General features: G+C 50.4%; 6 protein-coding genes across 6 annotated transcripts; 3 read left to right on the forward strand and 3 right to left on the reverse strand.

Moving 5' to 3' along the window:
- Positions 1 to 1,025: 1,025 nt before the first annotated feature.
- Positions 1,026 to 2,479, forward strand: BROUX77_000725 (uncharacterized protein; the record flags this gene model as incomplete). Its single annotated transcript, XM_073752320.1, has 5 exons — positions 1,026 to 1,080; positions 1,161 to 1,202; positions 1,318 to 1,853; positions 1,951 to 2,341; positions 2,406 to 2,479. The coding sequence occupies 5 exons, from the start codon at positions 1,026 to 1,028 to the stop codon at positions 2,477 to 2,479; spliced, it is 1,098 nt and encodes a 365-aa protein (XP_073608962.1).
- A 750-nt stretch (positions 2,480 to 3,229) lies between these two features.
- On the reverse strand, positions 3,230 to 3,708 carry BROUX77_000726 (uncharacterized protein; the record flags this gene model as incomplete). Its single annotated transcript, XM_073752331.1, has 2 exons — positions 3,230 to 3,428; positions 3,512 to 3,708. The coding sequence occupies 2 exons, from the start codon at positions 3,706 to 3,708 to the stop codon at positions 3,230 to 3,232; spliced, it is 396 nt and encodes a 131-aa protein (XP_073608963.1).
- Positions 3,709 to 8,571: 4,863 nt separating this feature from the next.
- Positions 8,572 to 10,495, reverse strand: BROUX77_000727 (uncharacterized protein; the record flags this gene model as incomplete). The annotated part of the gene is made up of 6 exons (XM_073752342.1): positions 8,572 to 8,818; positions 8,927 to 9,251; positions 9,346 to 9,599; positions 9,675 to 9,754; positions 9,820 to 9,874; positions 9,951 to 10,495. 6 exons carry the CDS (start codon positions 10,493 to 10,495, stop codon positions 8,572 to 8,574), a joined length of 1,506 nt encoding a protein of 501 aa, XP_073608964.1.
- A 3,029-nt stretch (positions 10,496 to 13,524) lies between these two features.
- Positions 13,525 to 15,138, forward strand: BROUX77_000728 (uncharacterized protein; the record flags this gene model as incomplete). The annotated part of the gene is made up of 2 exons (XM_073752353.1): positions 13,525 to 13,829; positions 13,923 to 15,138. 2 exons carry the CDS (start codon positions 13,525 to 13,527, stop codon positions 15,136 to 15,138), a joined length of 1,521 nt encoding a protein of 506 aa, XP_073608965.1.
- Positions 15,139 to 15,614: 476 nt separating this feature from the next.
- BROUX77_000729 (uncharacterized protein) lies at positions 15,615 to 16,934 on the forward strand (the record flags this gene model as incomplete). Its single annotated transcript, XM_073752364.1, has 2 exons — positions 15,615 to 15,953; positions 16,029 to 16,934. The coding sequence occupies 2 exons, from the start codon at positions 15,615 to 15,617 to the stop codon at positions 16,932 to 16,934; spliced, it is 1,245 nt and encodes a 414-aa protein (XP_073608966.1).
- Positions 16,935 to 17,613: 679 nt separating this feature from the next.
- BROUX77_000730 (uncharacterized protein) lies at positions 17,614 to 20,166 on the reverse strand (the record flags this gene model as incomplete). The annotated part of the gene is made up of 1 exon (XM_073752376.1): positions 17,614 to 20,166. The coding sequence occupies one exon, from the start codon at positions 20,164 to 20,166 to the stop codon at positions 17,614 to 17,616; it is 2,553 nt and encodes an 850-aa protein (XP_073608967.1).
- Positions 20,167 to 21,051: the final 885 nt, after the last annotated feature.

Raw genomic sequence — 21,051 nt, forward strand, 5'->3', positions numbered from 1 at the left:
AATATGACGCCCAGGTCCGACTACAGGTTATTCTTTCGGCAAATCTCCAGATGTGGAACTGAAGCTGAATTGCCTCTGTTCTCACTGCATAAGTTATACACGTACTAGTCTATGGTTTCCAGTGATAATCGATAATTTCAAGTTTATGAGGATTCTTCTCTTAACTGCATCCGAGTGCTTTGGTGGGCTTGGCTGTTTCTCTGCTGAATCGGCTTTGGCGTGCCTCCTTACACTCGCATCGAGTAAGCCCTCAAACTGCATATCTAGCGTATTGAAACTTAGAAACGTTCACATCTAATTTTGCGCCTTTGACTTTTCTTTCACATATTAAACATGGCTGCACATATTCACGAGCACAGCATGCTCATATTCCCTTGTGTCGGTGACAATTTCCAAGTTATGAGCGTCAGCTTTCGATACCTACAACGGCAAATACAAAATGCATCTCATCTAGTACCGCGTGGAAGGTGTTTTTGCCTCAACACTTAGGGTATTTCGGCGTTGCCTCAACGCACAATCAGGATCCTCATCACTGTCCACAAAATCAAGTCGTTCGTGCCCATTCCACAAGCTCACTGCAAAAAGGCTCTTACTAGAGACTCATCGCGTCATAACGAAAGCACATGAACTAATTACGACATCACGATACACTAGTTAAGTCGCCGGTACACAAAGACCGCCTTTATGTCATAGATACTGTGATTGATGTAGTTTATGCGCAGATCGTGACAATGATGAAGATTTTGGGTGCATCAAGGGTTATACTAGGGTCTCGTATTTCACACCACTCCGAAGATTCTGCCGACAGCCACATTAGTTCTCCGCCCATCACTAAGTGTGGCGTAAGCTGCCGGCATCAGACGGACATGAAAGTTGGATGTCGCTCTGCTCAAATGAGCATCTCTCATAATCATTGTGTCAAATGATATCGCCCCAACACGCCAAACCTGTTTGAAAAGTAGCAGTGTGTTAAATTACGTACTACCTTTCCACCAAGCTAAAGAAAAGTACACATACGAGCGACAATGGACGCCACTTTTGCGCCGTTGAAGAACGATCTGCTGCTCCGTGCAGCTCGAGGTGAACATATGCCCAAACCCACAAACGACAGTAGAGATGGCATTAGACCGAGCAATTCTGACTCTATTGAATTCAATTAGGCGAAAAGGTCGAGCGCCCGCCCATCTGGGTGATGAGACAGGGTAAGAGGTTCTCGGCATCCAGCTTCTGAGTCATGAGGCATGAAGTACGAGCACAACGCATAATTTTCACAGATGCGGCTTGGTTCTAAGCAATTGCTAACAATGACACACGCAGCCGGCCGCTACTTGCCTGAGTACCACCAGGCTAAGGGTTCGCGCGACTTTTTCGAGTGCTGCCGTGACCCCGAAGTAGCTTCAACCATCACGCTGCAGCCGGTCGAGCGGTACGCTGGTCTGATCGATGCGGCCATCATCTTCAGCGATATTCTTGTTATCCCTCAGGCCATGGGCATGACGGTTGAGATGGTTGACAAGAAGGGCCCTCACTTCCCTCAGCCCCTGCGCAGCCCTGATGACGGCCAGTACGAGAAAGTTCTCAAGGGCGAGGTCGATGTGGCCAAGGAGCTAGACTATGTTTACAAGGCCATCACGCTCACGCGCAAGAAGCTGGACGGTCGTGTGCCCTTGATTGGCTTCTGTGGTGCCCCGTGGACGCTTTTCTGCTACATGGTTGAGGGTGGTGGCACCAAGCTGTTCATGGAAAGCAAGAAGTGGATTTATAGATATGCCGAGGAGAGCAAGGCGATGCTGCAGAGAATTGCTGAAATCTGTGTCGAGTATCTGGCTCTCCAGGTCAAAGCCGGAGCCCAGGCAAGTTTGTCCTTTCCCCTCTTCTTACCATACACGCTCTTGACATCTACTATGTACTGTCCAAAGATTCAACTAACATGTAGCCTCTCGTCGACAGCTTCTCATGGTCTTTGACTCGTGGGCCGGTGAACTCTCGCCTACTGCCTTCAAGGAGTTTTCCGAGCCCTTCCTTGGCTACATCTCTAAGCATCTGCCCACTCGTCTGGATCAGCTGGGTCTCCCCCGCGTACCTATGACTGTGTTCCCCAAGGGTGCGTGGTTCGCCCTTGATGACGTGTGCAACCTAGGCTACGACGTAGTTGGTCTTGACTGGTTGATGGCACCCGAGGAGGCGGTCCGCATCCGTGGCGACCGCAAGATTACCTTCCAGGGCAATGCCGACCCTGGTGTACTGTACGGCACCAAGGACGCCATCACCAAGGCGGTGCAAACTACTGTGAATGGTTTCTGGTCGGAAAAGAAGGGCTGGATTGCTAACCTTGGCCACGGTAAGAACCTGCTCTATGTTGATCGTGTGGCTTTGAAGTTACTAATATTTACTCGGTATTATAGGCATCACCCCGGGCGTCAACCCGGATGATCTCAAGTTCTTTTTCGAGGAAATTCACAGACTGACCAAGGCGTAGATGTATCCATGGTGTTTGGGGGGTTTATGTAGACTACGCTCATACCGCTCGTTTTGTAGTAGCTAGGTTTGCATTCTTGTACATGCATTTACTCCTGGGAGGTGCCTAGCGGAAAAACACACATCGATATCAAACTAAATCATAGGCTCTAAAAAGCAAAGCCCTGAGAGGGTGACTTGATACAATATGAATATAGTTGGTTCTCGTGTCAAGGAAAATCAAAGTTCCATCCAAATTCCCAACAGTTTCAGGCTTTGCTTTAACTTGAGCCACAAGTTGGGATAACTACAAAGCCTCCGTATTACTTTTACTACATGCACGCACCTATTATCGAAAGCAGTATCGTCAGCAGTTGATGCTAGGGGTATGAGGAGACATTGAGTGAGGGTGTAGTGTTCATAATCAAAGCCTGACAAGGTGTTTGATACTCATTTATTTTTTGTCATTACACGTAACCTGGAACTGGAACAAATAAAAACTCCCTGCTAACCAAAAGACCAACCACTGACCAAAAGAATAAAGGAAAAGAAAAGAAAACCGTGCGTAGTACGAGTAGATGCAAAAGTGCCGAGCGAGAATGGTTTCGAAAGGGGGTATCATGAAAGAAAACGAGGACACAAACAGCCCCGAAGGAAACAGTTGAACGACTCGGAAGGATGCGCGCTGGGCATATATGAGACGATGAAAAGGGCGCAGAAAAGCAGAATAGTGGAACGCAGATGAGAGTAGGTCGTAGGCTAGCGTCAGCTTCTACTTGCGGAAAAAGGCCTTAGCTTTCTCGATGATCTCAGTGCTGCGGCGGCGCTCGGAGCCGGTGCCCGGGGCCTCGCCGGCGTCCAGGGCCATGTGCGGGATCTCAGCACGCTCCAGCTCCTCGACGTTGACGATATTGCCAGCACCTCCGCGGCCAGAATGCTGGACACTTCCAGACAAGCGACGGCGAGGAACTCTGTGCAAGAGATGGGATATTAGCTCTGATGATTCTGGTTTGGCATGCCTTCAAAGTACACCTAGGCGGATGGGTAAGCTTACTCTTCTACGTCCTGGCGCATCCGGGTTTCCAGAGGGTCGATGTTGCGGGCCATGTTGCCTGAGCCGCCGCGGCCCGTGCTGTAGACTGCGGTCTTGACGGTGGGAGTGGACAGGTCAGCGGCGGTGAGGGGAGGAGACAGGCGCTTGTCGGCCATGTTGCCAACACCACCGCGACCGTGAGAAGCGTAGAGGACCATTGTGAGTGTAGGAGGAAACGAATAAGAGTGCAGTTGTGTCGGAGGAAGTGGTGGTGTCAAGAGTTTGGAGATGTGTTGTATCTTGGTAGAAACAAAAGATTTTGGTGCTTTGGAGTAACAGCGGGCAGACTCCATCCTCTGCAGTGGGAGAGGCTGTCGGCTTATATACCAGTGCCCTCCCAAAACATCACCAGCATGGAGTAGACACTTTTACGCAACAGGAGCTTAACATGACTCCAAGTCGGCTCGGCCTCCCTGCAACCCGCAACAGCAAATTTTCTCGCTTCGCTTTTTCTCCTCGTGGCCCCGTCAACTAAACTGTTACGTACTAGTACTACCAAAGTGAGCGATGCCGGTTCTGCGATCACAAGGTCAGAAAACGTGCTTCTAGACGCCGCTCTCTACAATGGGGTTCAGCTTGGTAGGGCGACTGACACGATAAAATACGCTAAAAGAAAGTATTTGGACAGGGAGGCGCCCGATGACTGATGCAATAACCACGTAGTATGTGCAAAATGTGGCCCCACCTGCCTGCGTGCCGCTGGCGTAGCTACACACAAGTAAAGTACTCGAGCAAAGAAAATTCCAGCAGTTGCCTTGCAAGTTTAGAGCTCCGCTGCCGAAGCCGAAGCCAGGCTACGAACGTCAAGGTACCAAAGTATCTTTTTTTTTTTTTTTTTGGTTTGGCGGTTAGACGTTGACCACGGGGGGCTCATTGCAGCAGTTAATTGATCCATGGGGCTTTGGCGAAGCAAGTTTTTCATGGGGAGATTTTTTTTTCATCTCAGTCCCGCTTTTCTACTGCCGGCGCCGGCCTTCAGCCCAAAGGGGCCTCACTCCCTTCTTTGCCTTTTTTTTTTTTTTTTTTGCGTAGGACATGGGCAAGCCCACGCATTTCCGCTCTCCCCTCCTGCATGCAGAGATTTCACCTACAGACTCTGATTGGCGTGTCCATATTCTTTCTTACTGCACGCCAGAAAGTCTTGGCTCGTCCAGCGAGCTGGTAAACTTGCCGCCTCGAAGTCCCAGACCCGTATGCATGCAAAATCAAGCCAAGGCTGTGCTTGGCCTTACATAATAACTCCTGCCAGTCAGCCGGAAAATCTAAACACCACATCAATAAACAAGTCAGCTGAGCCCTGAGAACTCCAACAAATCTGTTCCAGGGATCCAATGCCGCCATTTGCCATTTAGTGCTGCCTCTTGTGAATTTGTCTCGTTTGATGTGCTCTCGCCTGTTGCCACGACCTTGTTTCCCCAAGAGAAATCCGGGGAATGCCCCACCGGAAGTGTAAAGCTATTAACCAACAAAAACGTAATGGAAATGTGCTGCTGAGCCCTGGAGCCCAAGCCTTGTCCTTGCTATTGACGTTTGGACATACGCACCTTGTGTCCTTTTGGGAGGGACATGACATGCTCATCACAACGTGACCGGTGTAACAAAAGTGCACATGTCACGTAGTCAGGTTATCGTTGGATGTGTTGTATTGTTCATGTACATACATACGTAACTAACTACATATAGCTATGTGCATATACTTACGAGTGGCTAACATCATGGTGCTTACATACTGCAAGTCAACACTCGCAATCCCTCCGTTCTGACCCTGTCTGCTTTCTCCATATTGTGTCAAAATGGCACCAGAATCACGCATCAATGCTTCGTCGCTTCTGCATGCCCTGGCCCTCAGAGAGAAAGAGAAAGAGAGTCAGGGGGTTTCGTCTCCAATTCTCCAAGTTCCCCCATTCCAGACTCGCATCCAGGCATGGATGTGCAAAGTGAAGTGAGTGTCAAATTGAAGCTTGGACTTGGCATTGGTAGACCAGAATCAGGCCAGCCGACATCGTCGAGAACTACGGGGCGAAAAGTGCATCCAGACAAGCCTAACGTAAGTGTGTCATCATCACGCATCGGCCAGCGTACCTGGATCAGCAGCAATTTTTTGGCACAGTTGTTTTCTCCGGCCGAGAACAAAGAGAGACAATAATGTAGTTAGTTATCCAACGCGCTTTTCGTTTGAACTTTGGATGGATGGTTATGTACGAGTATTGTGGTCACCTGCTCACTTCTACTAGGACACGATCTCATTTCTAATAATACCAAATAGCTTGTCACATGCTCGTTTAGTCATGTGGCCCTAACTAATTTTTATTTTTTTGCTTCGCCTAAGCCGATTACTATATGGCGTTAGCGGAAAAGTGAGACTAAACTCACTCACTACACGACGAGAAAATGAGAATTTTGCACAGAATATTTCGACTCCAAAATACTTGAAAAAAAAAATGGGAAATTGATGATGATGAGTTGAGTTGAAAGTCTTTATTTACCTGTCTACTCGCGAGGTATTCTCGGCATACGACAGGGGACTACAAGTAGTACCAGTAATTACATACAGAAGCAAAAACCAAAACCTAAAACCATGCATACAGAAACCCCACAATCCAAAGTATAATGACAGGAGGTCTCCCACCTGCCCAGCGCAGAGGCTGTCCTTCGTCCGCGTGGCCCCAAACAAGACCCAGAGTCCTGGCCTCACCGCCGATGTAGTGATAAAAATATTTGTGCAAAATAAGAAAAAAAAAAGTGGGGGGTTGGCGGCGTATTCACGCCAGAGGGTTGGCAGCGCGGGTGCGCGAAAAAAGATTGGGCCCCAGATGCTAAGCTGCCCCGGGCAGGGTCGGACCAGGCGGTGGAGGGTCGGGCGGAGGGCGAACTGGGGAGTTCCCTTCCTGCGGGTCCGTTCCCGGATATCCGCTGTGGGTTCCGGGGGCAGACCCAAACATGCTCTGGGGCGGTCTCCGATCCGCAAAGGGGGCAGGAGACTTGACTTGACTTGACTTTATTTAACGTGACTAAGCTACATGAAAAGCATTACACGGTCCGCCGTGAGGCGGACACAGGCCCTCTCGGGCCTGCCAAACATGAGAAGACCTTGGTCATCGGGGCCCTTCGACCCCCGCGCGAGCGTAGGACAACCAGTAAATGGAATTCTGCATGCGACAAGGAAACAAGTAACAAAAGAAAAAAAAAAAAAAAAAAAAAAAAAAAACAATGTCCCCGGATAAACCCTAACCCCCACAAGGAGTTGACCATCCCCACCAACATTCGTTCGACCGAGAAACGTGGCCAGACACAAAGTCGACCATCACAACCAGCGTGGCATGGGAAAACCCGAGTCGTTGAGCGGGTGAAAAACCATACCAGGTGAGCCTCCGGAGGCTAGGAGCGTATCCTTCCGCTTTTCGAAGTGGCCGCCGCACCGAACCATGGCTGAGGCCCGATGCAGTCCCCGAGTGCCACAGCAGGACAAAGGAAAGACAAAGGAAAAGGAAAAGACGAAGGTGGACTGTCTGAACCTTCAAAGGGACAGTCCCGAGTTGCGAAGATGGATCCACGAGTTGTTGGGTGTGGCGGCGATGAAGGGCCGGCGATCGCGAGGAGGGTGTCGTGAAAAGGGGGCGAGTCGACGGCGAGGAAATCCCTCAAAGTTGGGAGAAAGCGGACTCTGGCTTCGCAGCTCGTTGTCATGTTGAAGAGACGAGAATGGCAGCAGCATTGGGATCGTGTTGCTGTCCTCGTGAGACCCTCAGCCTAGGCTCGAGGGGGGGGAGGCCGACCTCAAAGGTACCCCCCCGAGGGTTGTAGGAGGGAAGGTTGAGGGGGGCAGGAGAGCACGGCGTCTTCATGTTCGAAGCGGCGATGATCTTTTTTTTTTTTTTCTGCACGCAAAAGAAAAAGAAAAACCGCACATTGCTCCTTCAAAATGGGAAGAAAAAAGAAAAGAGAGCCGGGAACTCTCGTTACCCGCCGAATACCTGGGGTCTTGCCGTGGATCGAACACGGGACCTCTCGCAAGCTATGCTTTAGGGTTAGCCCTAAGCGAGAATCATACCACTAGACCACAAGACCGAAGCTCAAGCTTGTTATGTGAGAAGCCCAAAAAGACGCTGCTATAAAATGAGATCCTCGTGTAACCTTCCTAATTGGGCCGCAACCAACCAACAAACCTTCCGTTTTACAACCCTTGGAGGGTATACCTTTGAGGTTGGCCTCCGCCCCTTTTGAGTCTTTGCTCAGGGTCCCACGAGGCGAGCAAAACGATCCCAATGCTGCTTCTATTTCCGCCCCCTCAAAAAGCCGGGGGTTTCCATGCCACGCTGGCTTCCGTGGTCGATTTTGTGTCTGGCCATGTCTCTTGGTTGAACGAAGGTTGGTGGGCATGGTGCGCCATCTCGAACACGCAGAAACTATGTAGCGCGCCGAGTGGGGAGGTTGAAATATCTCTCTGGTAACCAATCTGGCGTCGTTTGATCTTGATGGTTTGTATAGACGCTAAATATAGTCAAGTCAAGTCTTCCTAATCAGGAAATCATACCTCAACCATCATGGTAACCAAGTAAGATTAATGTGGTCAAGGTAAACAATTACCGAATAACAGCCACCATAAATAACACCAGCACCTTGCTATATGAAGTCTACCCAAGTAGCTTTCAAGTATTCGCGCCTGCCCCATGGAAATTTCAGTCTATAGATAGTTGTTGAAATGACATGAAACAAGCACCGTTGTAACTAGCGCTCCGAAAACCCACCGATTAGTACAACGATGTAGATACCATGATGCACCAAGTTTAAATCTCCAGGTCCCCATCTTATATGCAATTTCACTCTTAGCACCCAAATACACACACATACACAGGTACTCATGTAGATACATGAAGAATAGTAGACGGGAGACAAAAACTGCATAAATTACTCATCAAACTGGATATATCAGGAAACTGAAAGACCGTAAACATCATAATCAAGAGGAGCACGGATGAAAGAAAAGAAAGTCCTCCAAACGGCACTACAGTCTATCTCGCTTACTCGTAATCCTCGTCATTGTTATTCTTGTCGGCACCTCCTTCCTTACGAATAGGGATCTTGATGCCCTGGCTTGCAAAGCACTTGGACAGGGCTGTGCTCTCGCACACACCCGGGAATTTTTTGGCCGAGTATACTGTAAAAGCATCGCTGAAGCATGAGGCCAGAATAGGAACAGAGCCCTGGTTAATAGACACATTAGAAGAGTTGTTGTCGGCTGCGATGTTGACAACCGTGAACTTAAGACTGTAGAGAAAGATAAGATTGTATGTTAGCTTGCCGCATGAAGAAGATATACCGCACCAAAGGAGGACCATGAGCGTGTATTAGTGGGATACGAAAGAAGAGTCTTACCGAAAGTTGCCTTCTGTTCTTACGCTTAGATCGTGGAGAATGAACCATACGCCAACCTTGTCATCAGTGTCGGTTAGCCGTTGGGCGCTGACTACCGACTGGCCAACAAGATTCCGAGTGAACATTCCATGGGGTCCCGAAGAGCGTGTCACAACAGGGGGTTGATCCTGAGACTGGGCCGCATAGTTGGAGCCATAGGACATTCCATTACCACCCACAGCATTGGGCACCATGGAGCCTCGGTAGTCATTATTGGGATAATATGTGTTGGCGGGCGAATAACCATTGTTCATGTAGGGTGCAGGCGCAGGCGCGGATGCAGACTCTATGATTTTTGAAAAAAGACACCGTCAGCATGTATTCAATTACATCAAACTGGGTGGATGGCCTTGAGGTTCACGATTTTCAGCCTAACTCACGTTGTCCATAGTTAACGGGGTACGACGAAACATTGCCGTACGGTGCCCCTGGTGGAATGTATGAGTTCTGGCGCGAGTTGGGGGCCATGGAATTGTAAGGCGGTGCTGAAGACTCTTGGATGCTGGCGTAAGATGCCGTTGTAGTTGAGGATATACTGGGATTTCCGGACGAATGGCGCACAATGTCGAGTTCGTTTGTCCCATCTTCGGACCATAGAGAGACGTGGCAAACGAAACAAAGGTAGGGAATATCACTAGCAGCCAGGAAATGGTCAGCAACGGGCCGCAAGCCTGGGGACAAGTCTCCGATTTGTATTCGACTGACGTACTTGTCGTTCGTGGGCTTTCCGTCCTCTTCGTTGGTTACAATCAGTCGCACACAAGGCGGAGGTGTGATTGGCCGGCGATCCTATGGAGCCAGGAAGGCACGAAGTTAGTATGGTTTTCTAGAAGTTCTTTCGGATTGGGACTTACCTTATCACCAAAGCCACACATGCGGGCTCGTTTAGGCTGTTGCACAACGACTAGCCTAGAAAGGACGAACGTCAGAGTTAAACACAGCGTAATTACCAAAAAAAAAGCATGTCGAGTGAGATTGAACGTACTTGTACTTTCGCCCTTGAAAGACCTTGATAAGGTCTGCTAAGGGGTGCGCATTTGGCTGCTGTGGCTGATGGATTTGCATAAGCTGTTGGCCTTGATGCGGCAGCGGCCCACCATGAGACTGCGGCGCATACGGCATTGACGGGAGCTGCGAGTGTAGGGTGGCCGGAGGGGGCTGGCCGTAGTCGCCCGATGGGGCAGAGCCAGTATTTCCATGGGAGGGCACATACTGTTGCTGCTGCTGCTGCGTCGGCGGCGGCGGCGGCGGCGCATGCTGCGAGTGCACCGAAGGGATGGACGGAAGCCGGTGGATGGAGTGGGGCGGGGGAGGGATATTACGGGTATTTTGCTGCTGTTCATGCGGATGCTGCTGGTACTGCTGCTGTTCGTGTGGATGCTGTGGGTGATGCTGTTGTTCGTGAGGGTGCTGCTGATAGTGCTGCTGCTCATGCGAGTGTTGGGCGTAGTGCGGCATTGGATGCCCGCCGTGGCCGTCATAAGGGCCACCCGAGTGCCCATCGGCAGAAGAATCCCCCTGGCTGTTCATCTTGTCCGACACTAGCCGATTGGGCAGTGTTTGGGATGCGTCTTTTGGATATTGATCCTGAGAAGAGCGTCTTTGTTTATTTCTCTCCTACCATGTAAGAAGAAAAGAATACAGCATCCGACAAGGAGAGGGAAGATGCATTGGCCTCAGCCTGTCCTATAGCGGAACTCTGCTGTCCCCCAATTGCTATCTTTATGGTTAAGCACGAGCAAAAGGATTCACAATGTAACCAAAGGCCAAAAACAAAGGCAAATAATTGTTTTTGTGTGTACTTGTGTAGTGTAGTTGGCGTTGAAAGATGGCTAACTGATGATGGGGACTTCAAGCTCAACCCAGCCCGGTTGACAAAATCGCCTGGGGCCTAAAAACAACGGAGCCCAAGCTCATTGACTGATATGTATGTACAAGTAGCTCAACAGCTCCTATGCTTCTAGATCTAGAGTGCCCATGTAGGCCTGTTCTAGTTTGCTCTCGTTATGGGCGAAACTTGGCAAACAGCGGAATCAAGATGTGTTACTAGAAAAGTAACAGAGTCCAGAAACATGGAGAAAAATAAAATCAACAGAAAACCGGAATGTGGGCTTTAAAAAAGCAGCAAGATAAACGAAACAGTAGCAAAACTGAGAAAAAGGGGCTTGATATGCACAGTCATGAGGCAAACAAGGCTGAGGGATATTTACTACACACGTTTGTACAGGTTTTTGCACACGTGCCAATAACTAGGGAAAGGCGACATAGGTAACAAAGTTGACAAGACAGAAATACCCTAGTATGGGTAGCAATTAACCCTAGGGGAGCTCCACTTCCATATGTCTATGTAACTCGGTCATGTTCATGTCAAGCTTGAAACCAATCATTATTCAGTAGTTGTTTCTTTTTTCCTCTTTGTCTTGTGGTCTCCCAGCTTATTGGACTCGCGATATCTTTGGCCGCACAAGACTTTTAAGGTTATTTCCGTCTGCTAAATCCTCGAGTTTGAACTTCATGATCATCTGCAGTGCTAGTGCAGCTCCTTGGGTTCTTGGCTCGGCTAGAGATCATCCTCAATACTGCTCAGGGTTGGAACGTCTGAGAATACATGTATGTACATATAGCTAGCTATGTATTTCTGTAACAATGTTGGCCATGTACATAGATGCGTCCGAACCCCACTCCTGCTCGGGGCCCTAGTGATCGTACCAGTTCTTGTACACATGTTGAGATGAAGCCCCTGGTGGTACTTGGGCCTTGCTTGGCATAGACAATGGAGTCGAGACTTGGCCCCAGGCTTGGGAATCTTCATCGGCTTTTGAAACATGACATGAAATGAGCCTGTAATCGGAAGGAAAATCCACTGGAAAACTTGCGCAAGTACAGGAAGCCATGGAGTTACATATCTACATAACTACAACACACAACACACAGCAAATTATACAATTGGCTTACTCTCGTGTAGTGATGAGAGTTGAATATAGAGCCTTACTGATACCATCTGTTGAAGCCAAACCCACCGACCTTCTTTGTCCACAACTAGTTACATAGTTCTACCTATGTTACATAGGCGCAAGCGCTAAAAGAATACATAGTCGCTGCACGTCAAAATCTTCCAAGGACAGGTGTAGAGATTTGAAACATATCACTTGTAGGGACTCAAGGGTTGGGACTCACCTCGCATTAATACGAGTTGTCGAACAGGCTTTGACTTTGATTCCTCATTCGGCAAGGCCCGAACTTCATGAGGTGCTTCTAGACTCAGAAAAGCAGGGATTGGAACCCCGTCCAACAAGGGTGATTAACATGTCTGGTCTCTTTTGTTGTATCACATAAATGTGGGCTAATTCTTTTGGCAGTTCTTCCTTGTGATCACTTATGTTTCAACTAACTACCAAACCTTCCAACATCTGTAACTACGTATGGATGCGACCGAGAGGGCATGGTACTGTCTATTTGTATAGGCACGCCCTATACGAATATAATGTAGATCGGACAATGATGGCGAGGCCTTGACTGTATCCTTATACTTGCACATCCTTTTAGTCAGGGGGAGATCAGAGGCGTTCGTGTGAATCCATGGCCATAGCGTACAACCAGGCCTGTTCAGATGCACATGTTCACATTCGCCCTTCTTTGGACACTCGTTCTGCTGTAGCTGTAGATAATGTATCTGCGATCTGGTATTTCTTCTACCAACACCCATCACTCTCTCCCCGATGACAAGGGGATAGGCATACTTGCATGTACACACTATGGGATTGTACTTGCATCTTTAGGACAAGGACTTGTGAGGGATGTAACGAGTAGCCCCCAACTTCCGTTGTCATGGCTAGCCTGGGCTGCTTGTTGGATGCAAGGGGCGTGAATTCTCCGGGACTTGTCTTGTCCTCTCCTTCCCCCCCTCTATTCTACCATTAGCTTTAAATTTGGCCTTGAGCTAAGGATCAAGGCACATTACCCACTCGTAAAGACTTGCCAAGCTCGCCTCATAGCTTTTGTCTGTGGCACCTTTGTGCTTTCCCTGGAACAATTATCTTGAACTTGGACACAGAATTGGCCTTGGCAAAGGGATATGTGTAGCATCACAGGAGTGCCTAGACCCAGGAACTAAAAACGGGAAGCCCAAGTCGAAGATGGGACGTCTTAAGTCTGCGCTACAGAATTGAGGGATCATCGGACCGGATTAGCTTATGGTATTGTGACAGGACATAGATGGGACTCAGCCCGGGGTTAACTCTGGGGGCCGTATAAAGCATCGTCAGATCCCGTCGTGATCATGGGAAGAAGGCCTTTTCATTCTGCAAGTCACTTCACTTCAGCCCAAGCCAGTCTTCTTTTCCTTCTTTTTCTTTCCTTCTTTACGTGCCAGGAGCTGTGTCTCTAGAGCCTTCTCTTCTTACTCTACACTTTACTTTCGTTTCTATCATCTCTGAGCTAGCCTCGAGTCCATTCTTTTCGTTTTACCAAATACTTGCACTCCTTGTGCTCTATTTCCTCGTCATTCTTTACAACAACATACTTTACCAAGTTTTCCTTGACAACTAACTACCGAAAACATGCTTTACCGTTCTGCTCTCGCGGCTACCCTGGCCTTGGCTGGCTCCGTTGCCGCTCACGATCCCAACCACAGCCACGATAGCAATGCTGACGTGTGGAAGGCTCTTGAGAACCAAGCCAAGAAGCGCCAAGCGACTGTGGCTGATGAGAACCCAGCATCGAAGCAGACCACTACTTGGGAGCCCCCCTCTTCTGTGGCCAGCGACCTGAAAGACGTGTGGCAGCAATCTGAAAACACTTACTCCAACGGCGATTTGTACGGCTTTAAGAACTATGGCTGGGATCAACTGATGGCTACTGATGGGTAAGTACTTTGGAGAATGTGCTTGAGGCCTGTGCACCCAACAGTGCTGGTGAGAATGAGTAAAGACTAACTAGAGCTTTGTCCCCCCTGTAGATCTGTTAACCTGTGTGTTCGCTGGGACTCCACAAAGTCTCTCCCTGCCGCTACCCGTGAAAAGATTGCGGCCACAGCGCAAAGCTCCTACGAGAAGTGGTTTTCTTGGATGTACGGCTTTGACAACTTTCCCTTCTCCAACGTCTCTGTGTCTATTGTTGGCTGGGCTGTCAACGATCGCTCTTTGCTGGAGGGATCCACCGAGGGCCTGAACATTTACACCGACAGCAAGGATGTTGAGGGCAAGCCTGAGTGTATTCCTTCCTGCGGTCGCATGTTCAACCAGCAGGGCGACTATTCTTCCTGCGCTGGAGGCGACGCTGCCCACTACGACCAGTCTCTGTGGCTGACTGACGGCATGGGTGGTGGTGCTGGTGGTGACTGGGGTGCCAGAATGGGCACTGAGTACTTCCTAGAGGGCATGGAGAATGGCAATGTTCACATTTTTGAGCACGAGATCGGCCACATCTATGGCCTGGATGATTTCTACGACTGGAAGCCGGCTGGTCAGACTAACTTTATTATGCTTGCTGGCTCGTCGACTGTAATTACTGAGTTCGACGGCTGGATGTTCCGCAACTGGTGGTACGAGCTCTCTCGCAACCGTAACTGGCAGTCTGGTAGCACTGGCGGCGGCAACAACAACACTACTCAGCCTTCGTCTCGCCCTTCATCGTCGGCTGCCGTTCCATCAGCTGCCCCCACCGCACCTGAGGCCGACCCTGTTGTCCCTACCTCCGAGCCTTCTGTCCCCACTGAAGAGCCGGAACAGCCTGCTGCTCCTACCTCTGACTCTTCTGCCATTCCTACTGAAGAGCCGGAGACCCCTGATGCTGAGACTAGCGCCCAGCCTACCGAGACCTACGGCGGATACCCCACCAGCAACCCCGAGGTCCAAGAGGATGCAGTTCCCACTCCGGGCGCTGAGACTACCGAGCCTCCCACTGAGTACACTCCTAGTGAGCCCTCGTCCGCCCCTGATGCTGTTCCCACTACTATGGCCACTTCTACTCGGCGCCGCAAGAGCAACAGCGCTGCTACTTCGTCTGCCCCTGAGGCTTACCCTAGCAGCAGCACTACACCCACCACTTCTGATGAACAGGGCGCTCTTGAATACCTGGGTATCTGCTCCGGCTGGGGCTCTACTGCTGGTGCATCATGCAAAAGCTCCCTCAAGTGCACCCTGGTTATCAACGACTTCGGTATCTGCCTGTAAAATGGCGGATCGGCGAACGAGTAGACCGATGTAGCTGGGATTACTTGTGGATACGTTGGAAGTAACGTTTTTTCTCCTTTTGTGAAGCTTTTTTTTCTCTTTTCTTTTGTTTTCTTTTTGGACCTGTTCATAGTATGTAAACCAAACACTTGTACATAGCTCAACAATGCCCATGTTTTCATGGCGGACAAATTAGACTTCGTCGTACAAGCCCGTGCTTGTACAACATGATCCAAGACGAAACCAAATCACGTGATATGAAGATATTTGCTCGTTTTGCCCATGACGGCTTTGTGAGGATCAAAACAACGCGCTTAGTCTACGTCAAGTGACTCAAACAGAACAAATAACCAATACTCTCCTTTGCCTATAGATTAAATTGGGTCTCCTCATCTCAACGCATTGGTTTGATTCCTCTCTTCAGGGGGGTTATTTTCTTCATTCAGACACAAAGCTCGCACAGCTTAACCCCCACCATGACTTCTCAGGCACCGATCGCGGGGTCATCTGCCTCTGCGCCCGCGGATAAAATCGATATTAAGCCACTTCTACAACGTCTTTGGCCCGGAACATTGCCAATTGAACCCAGCGAGATTTCCAATGCGATCTCACACTTTTTCACAAATCAGGTGTCTGAGACCCAGGCGGCCTCGCTGCTGATTTGCCTACACTTCACCAAGCTGGATTTACAGGCTGATGTCCTGGCGGAGTGTGCGCGGGTTATGCGCGCAGCTGCTGCGCAAATTGATGTGCCTGGACTAAGGGCGTTGGTTGACAAGCGCGGGCTTAAGATGGGTAACTACAATGGCGGCTTGGTAAGTGGCCATGCAACGCTGGCGACTGAATATATGGGTATTATTCTTCTAACATGGTCCTCCTCTCTGTTGTAGTGCGATATTGTTGGAACCGGCGGAGACTCTCACAACACCTTCAACATAAGCACAACTGCCTCTATCATTGCCTCTGGTCTACTTCTGGTCTCTAAGCATGGCAACCGCGCCAGTACCTCCAAGTCTGGTAGCGCCGATCTAGTCAACAACATGTCCCCCCGACCGCCGATTCTTAATGCCGTCACGCCCGCAAACCTGACCAGCATCTACAGCCGCACCAACTATGCTTTCCTATTCGCGCCCACATTTCACCCGGGTATGCGCTATGTGGCGCCCATACGCAAGCAGCTGCCGTGGAGAACAATCTTTAACAACCTCGGCCCGCTGGCTAACCCCGTCGAAGCTGCTCTTGAGGCACGCGTGATTGGCGTGGCACGTAATGCGCTCGGCACGGCGTTTGCGGAGGCACTGCGGCTAGCTGGCGCGCACAAGGCGCTTGTCATCTGCGGCGCCGAGCAACTAGACGAGATTAGCTGTGCGGGCCCAACACACTGCTGGATGCTGAAGGACAATTCCAACGGCGAGGCAGAGGTGGAGAATTTCACAATTTCTCCCAAAGACTTTGGATTCAAGTGCCATTCTCTATCTGAAGTCGAGTCGGGCAAGGAGCCCAAGGAGAACGCCGAACTGCTGCGTCGTATTCTGAACAATGAATTGGAAGATGACCACCCCCTTCTCGAGTTCATCCTGATCAATACGGCCGCCCTGTTTGTCGTTTCTGGACTCGTGGAAGCCAACGAGTCGAACATGGGAGAGGGAGATGATGGACAGGTCATCACCGAGAGAGGCCCTGGAGGCTACCGCTGGAAGGAAGGCGTGCGCAGGGCTCGTTGGTGCATCAAGAGCGGCGCGGCTTGGAAGCAATGGTCAGCGTTCGTTGACGTCACCAACGAGTTGGGAGAATAAACAGAACAGCATAAGCCAAACTGGTGACCGTGAATAAATGAGGCATGAGTCACTCATTACAAATACATTCGTTGCTTGTTTGTTTTTGGATATAAAAACCTGACGAGTCTTGATTTAAGATACGATAATCATGATATTGCATAAATAAGAAGATTCATTTTATATCAAAAGCAAGGGGTTCAAATGATGAAACAAGATGAAGAACGATGATGGCAAGCAGCCACTGTTGAAATGATGAAAAAGATGGTTGTACACGAGGTGACACAAGGGAAGAGAAAAGAGTGAAAGAGTGTCGCAGGCGATGCTGGGATGGACAAGATATGCAAAAGGGAAACTGCCCAAGCTAAAAATACATTACAAACAGGAAGGACTGGTTCCGGCGCAGGGGGAAGTGCTTCTTCTGGGTATCATTGGAAAGTACAGAGACAACGAAAAATGAGGAAAAGAAAATGACAGAAAAGACAAGAAACACAGGAGAAAGGAAAGTACCTTTCAAAGCCAAAAGTCTGCACAAGTTTCGTGGCTTTGGAAGGCACATGATGTCATACCTACATGTGAAAAGGACAGGAAGAGAAGGGACGCGTCTGTTGCGTGCTGCTGGGGTAGGGACGCCAGACAACGCGGGAAGTTTTGTGAGGTGTTACCCATCGGGATATTCCGCTGCTCTGATTTGGCTGGCTCAAAAGCCAGGCATCAGATCGCCCAACGGGCCGTCTAGTCTCGATGAGCAGATCAAGTCCGAGTCGGTCGATGTGCGCCATTGCTGACTAGCGCCATTGCTGTACGAGGAGGCCAGAGTAGATGACTGGCGTCGGCGCTGGGCGGGACTGTCTTGCTCTTCCTCGGGTACGCGCTTTTCTCCTCTCAGACTGGTGGACTCGCGAGTGATGGCGCGGTAAGCTGGCGGCGGCGAGCGGTTAACCATGTTTGATGTGACGGCGTGGTAGCGCGCCATGGCAGCACATCCGGGCACAATGGGGGAGGTTTGGGCGCGCAGACGCGGTGCTGTCTTGGGGGTCATGGATGGCGATGGCGGATGGGCTGCGACAAAGGGTGCAAAGTCGGGGTCTGATAAGATACCATCCGATGGGGTGGCAGGCGGTGTTGGGGTGGGTGATGGGCTGTCGGATGCAGACTGGCTTGCGTTGTTTACAAATACCGAGCGTCTACTCGAACGGCGTGATGTACTTGTGGTTGACTGGTTTTGGTAGCGGGTTGTTGCCACGGGAGACTGCTGTTGCTGCATCGGCGAGTATGACACTGAGAACGTGTCGACAACCTCATCCTCGGCAACAATGGACGGTCGAGGACAAGCGCCGGTGATATCTAGAGTCGAAATCTGCAACTGCCAGCCACCAGGCGGGAGGCGTTTTGTCAAGGAACCTCGTTTTGCAAGATACGAGGGGCAGGTGCTGGTGTCCATGGATTGTGATCGATCAATAGGACGATTGTGAGGATTGCCCAGGAGTTCATCAGACCATCTGTTACGAGGCTCTGGGGCGGTGACGGCAGAAGACGGGGCAGATGAAGGGGAAGGGAAGTTGGTGGTGGGGGGATTTATCGCCGCCATCTTCTCCTTTGGTGGAATAGTTGTGAGCGGAGAGACACAAGACAGCGATGCCACCTCTTCATCCTCTTCCTCAGAACGCGAGCGGCTTCCCTTATTTTGAAAGGGTAGCCAGTCAAAGTCTAGTGCTGGCCAGTCGTACTCGAGATGTGAGCTGGCCATAGATGAGGCCTGTCTGTGGTGCTTTAGGAATTCAGAAGTAGATACGGCCTTGCGCAGGACAGAAGGTTGCGGCACAGTCAAAGTCAGTACCGGCGTGCCGTTGGACCGGCGCGGCCCTGTCGTTGTCTCATATCCTGTGGCACCCATACTACGGGTACGTCCACGACGAGACGATCTGCGTGGGAGCAGCGGCGGTGGGATCAATGACTGGCGTTGGTTGTTATGATCAAAGGCCGGAGAGGCTAGCGGAGTCTCCATAGTGAAAGACAGCATTCCAGCCACCATGGCAGCAGTCGACAGAGGTGCCGGTTTAGAGCCGGTTTCCGATTTGGAACTGGAGCTTTCGCCTTCAGTCTTGGTGACGGGATGCGAGTCTGACTGGTTTCGATGGGCAGCGGCTTCAAAGGCCTTCCACTCCGAGCGCAGGCTGAGTTGGCTGTTGCTACTCCGGCAGTCATCCTCACTATCAGTGCTATAGACTTCGTCTTCGGCAATGTAGACTTGCTGCATAATGGCCTGTTGCTGTTGATAGAGGTGGCTATGGTGGTGGTCGTGGTGTAACTGTTCTTGATAGATATGGTGCTTTTGTTGGGCATAGATGTGGTGAGTTTGACTAGAGGTCACCCATTCGTTGCCAAGCTTTGGAGCAAGTTCGCGCTCACTCATGAAGCGGCTGGGCTCGCCGGGGGGAGAGGCCACTGAAGAAAAAGAGGAACCCTGAATGGAGCCTTCATTTTCGTGGATGGGAGGTGGCATAGAGTACATGATATTGGCACTCTCGGTGTCGGGGGGCGAGCTGTCTCTGTTGGAGATTTGGGAGGCAGTGTATGGCGGGACAGAGTTAATTGGGAGAATAGAAGCGGAAGATGAAGCAGTTGCAGCACCCAGGGCAGCGGCATCCTGACGAGCCTTTTGAAGAACCAGCTGGCGTTGGTTCTCTTGCTCCATGATTAACTGTTCAGGGGTCATGGCTCGATTGCGGCTGAGATTACGCGAGAGGCTTCGGCTGAGATTACGGCTGAGATTACGGCTGCGAGAGTGGCGTTGGCTGTGAGAGTAAGAGTGCGAACCACTGTCCCGGGAGTTATAGTAGGAGGTCCGGTGGTCGCCGACGGGCACAAAGGACTGGGTTGAGAAGCGTTTCAGCGAAGCCGCTGAGGGATAGGTCAACACGGGCTTCTCTTGGTCATGGTGGGTAGACGGGAGTGTCTGTGGCAATGGCATTGACAGTGGCAATTGGTGCTGCGGTGGTATTGCCGGCAATAGCGTTGAGAGTGGTGTCTGGCCCCGTCGCCGGCGACGGTACAATATGAAACTGACAAACACAAGGGCACAGAGCACAGTTACTGAGGCGATTACAATAGTGGCGACAAACCACGGCCTGTCTGTTATTGGGACAGTTGATGGCAACAACTCGGGCTGCATGGCACTTGTATACAAGACCTCAGGGGGAGGAGCATCGGGGTCGTCGCTCATGGCGCCGGAAGGAGCCAAGAGGGTCATGTTGGCGGCGGCAAAGGGGGTGGTTGGAAGTGAAGAATACAGAGGAAAAACAATAAAGAGGGAAATCTTGGGGAAAAAAAGAAACCCCCCAGAAGAAGGGGCGGTGCTGTTTGTGATCTCGACAAGTCAAGCTGGGCTGTTTGCTAAGCCGATCCAAGGTTCAACTTTTTGGCGATGATGGACTTGGGAGGGGATTGGCTGGCCATTAGAGAGAACAAGCTCAACGACAGCCACAACAGAGGAAAAGGCACATTACTGACGGAACCAAACAGACCAGAGGCAAGAAAAAAGAAGAGTGGAAAAGCAGGCAGACGGTCGCAAAGCCGCGCGAGAACACAGGCGGGCTCTGTGTTTATATTCCACCAGCGGACGCCAGGCTTTGGGGGCTTGACGTGGAACGGACAATAAAAGCAGATAAAAGCAACGCATGGGAACGGGCATAAAGTCAATAAATAACAAAAGCTCGGGGCTCGGCAGGTAAACAACAAGAAACAAGGCAGCGCCGGCAAGGCCCTCGCCATTCATTCATTCATTGTGCCAGTTCTCGCTGGCTGGCATTGGCACTGGCGGATAGAAGATGGGCTATACCTGGCGATGCTATAGCCGGCCAGCACAGCGCAGCAGCGCATTTTCTAGGCCTGTCTTGCCTGTCGTCGGGGTTTGCCATCCATGGAATGGCGGCTGTCGGGGGAATGTTTTATTTTTTGGCTTTTGTTTTGGTCTGTGTGTTGATTCCATGTAGCATGGGTACATGGATGGGAGTTTTTTTTTTTTTTCTGTAGGCGTGTTAGTGGCCTTTTCGAGTCAAGTGTCTTTTTTTTTTTTTTTGGGTATTCTCCTGATAACTACTCTTCTTTCTGAATAACTTCTACTCTACATTTCTTC

The sequence above is a fragment of the Berkeleyomyces rouxiae genome (genome assembly GCF_048999995.1).
Source record: "Berkeleyomyces rouxiae strain 22BRR77 chromosome Unknown BrBRR77_ptg000001l, whole genome shotgun sequence".
Classification (NCBI taxonomy): Eukaryota; Fungi; Ascomycota; class Sordariomycetes; order Microascales; family Ceratocystidaceae; genus Berkeleyomyces; species Berkeleyomyces rouxiae.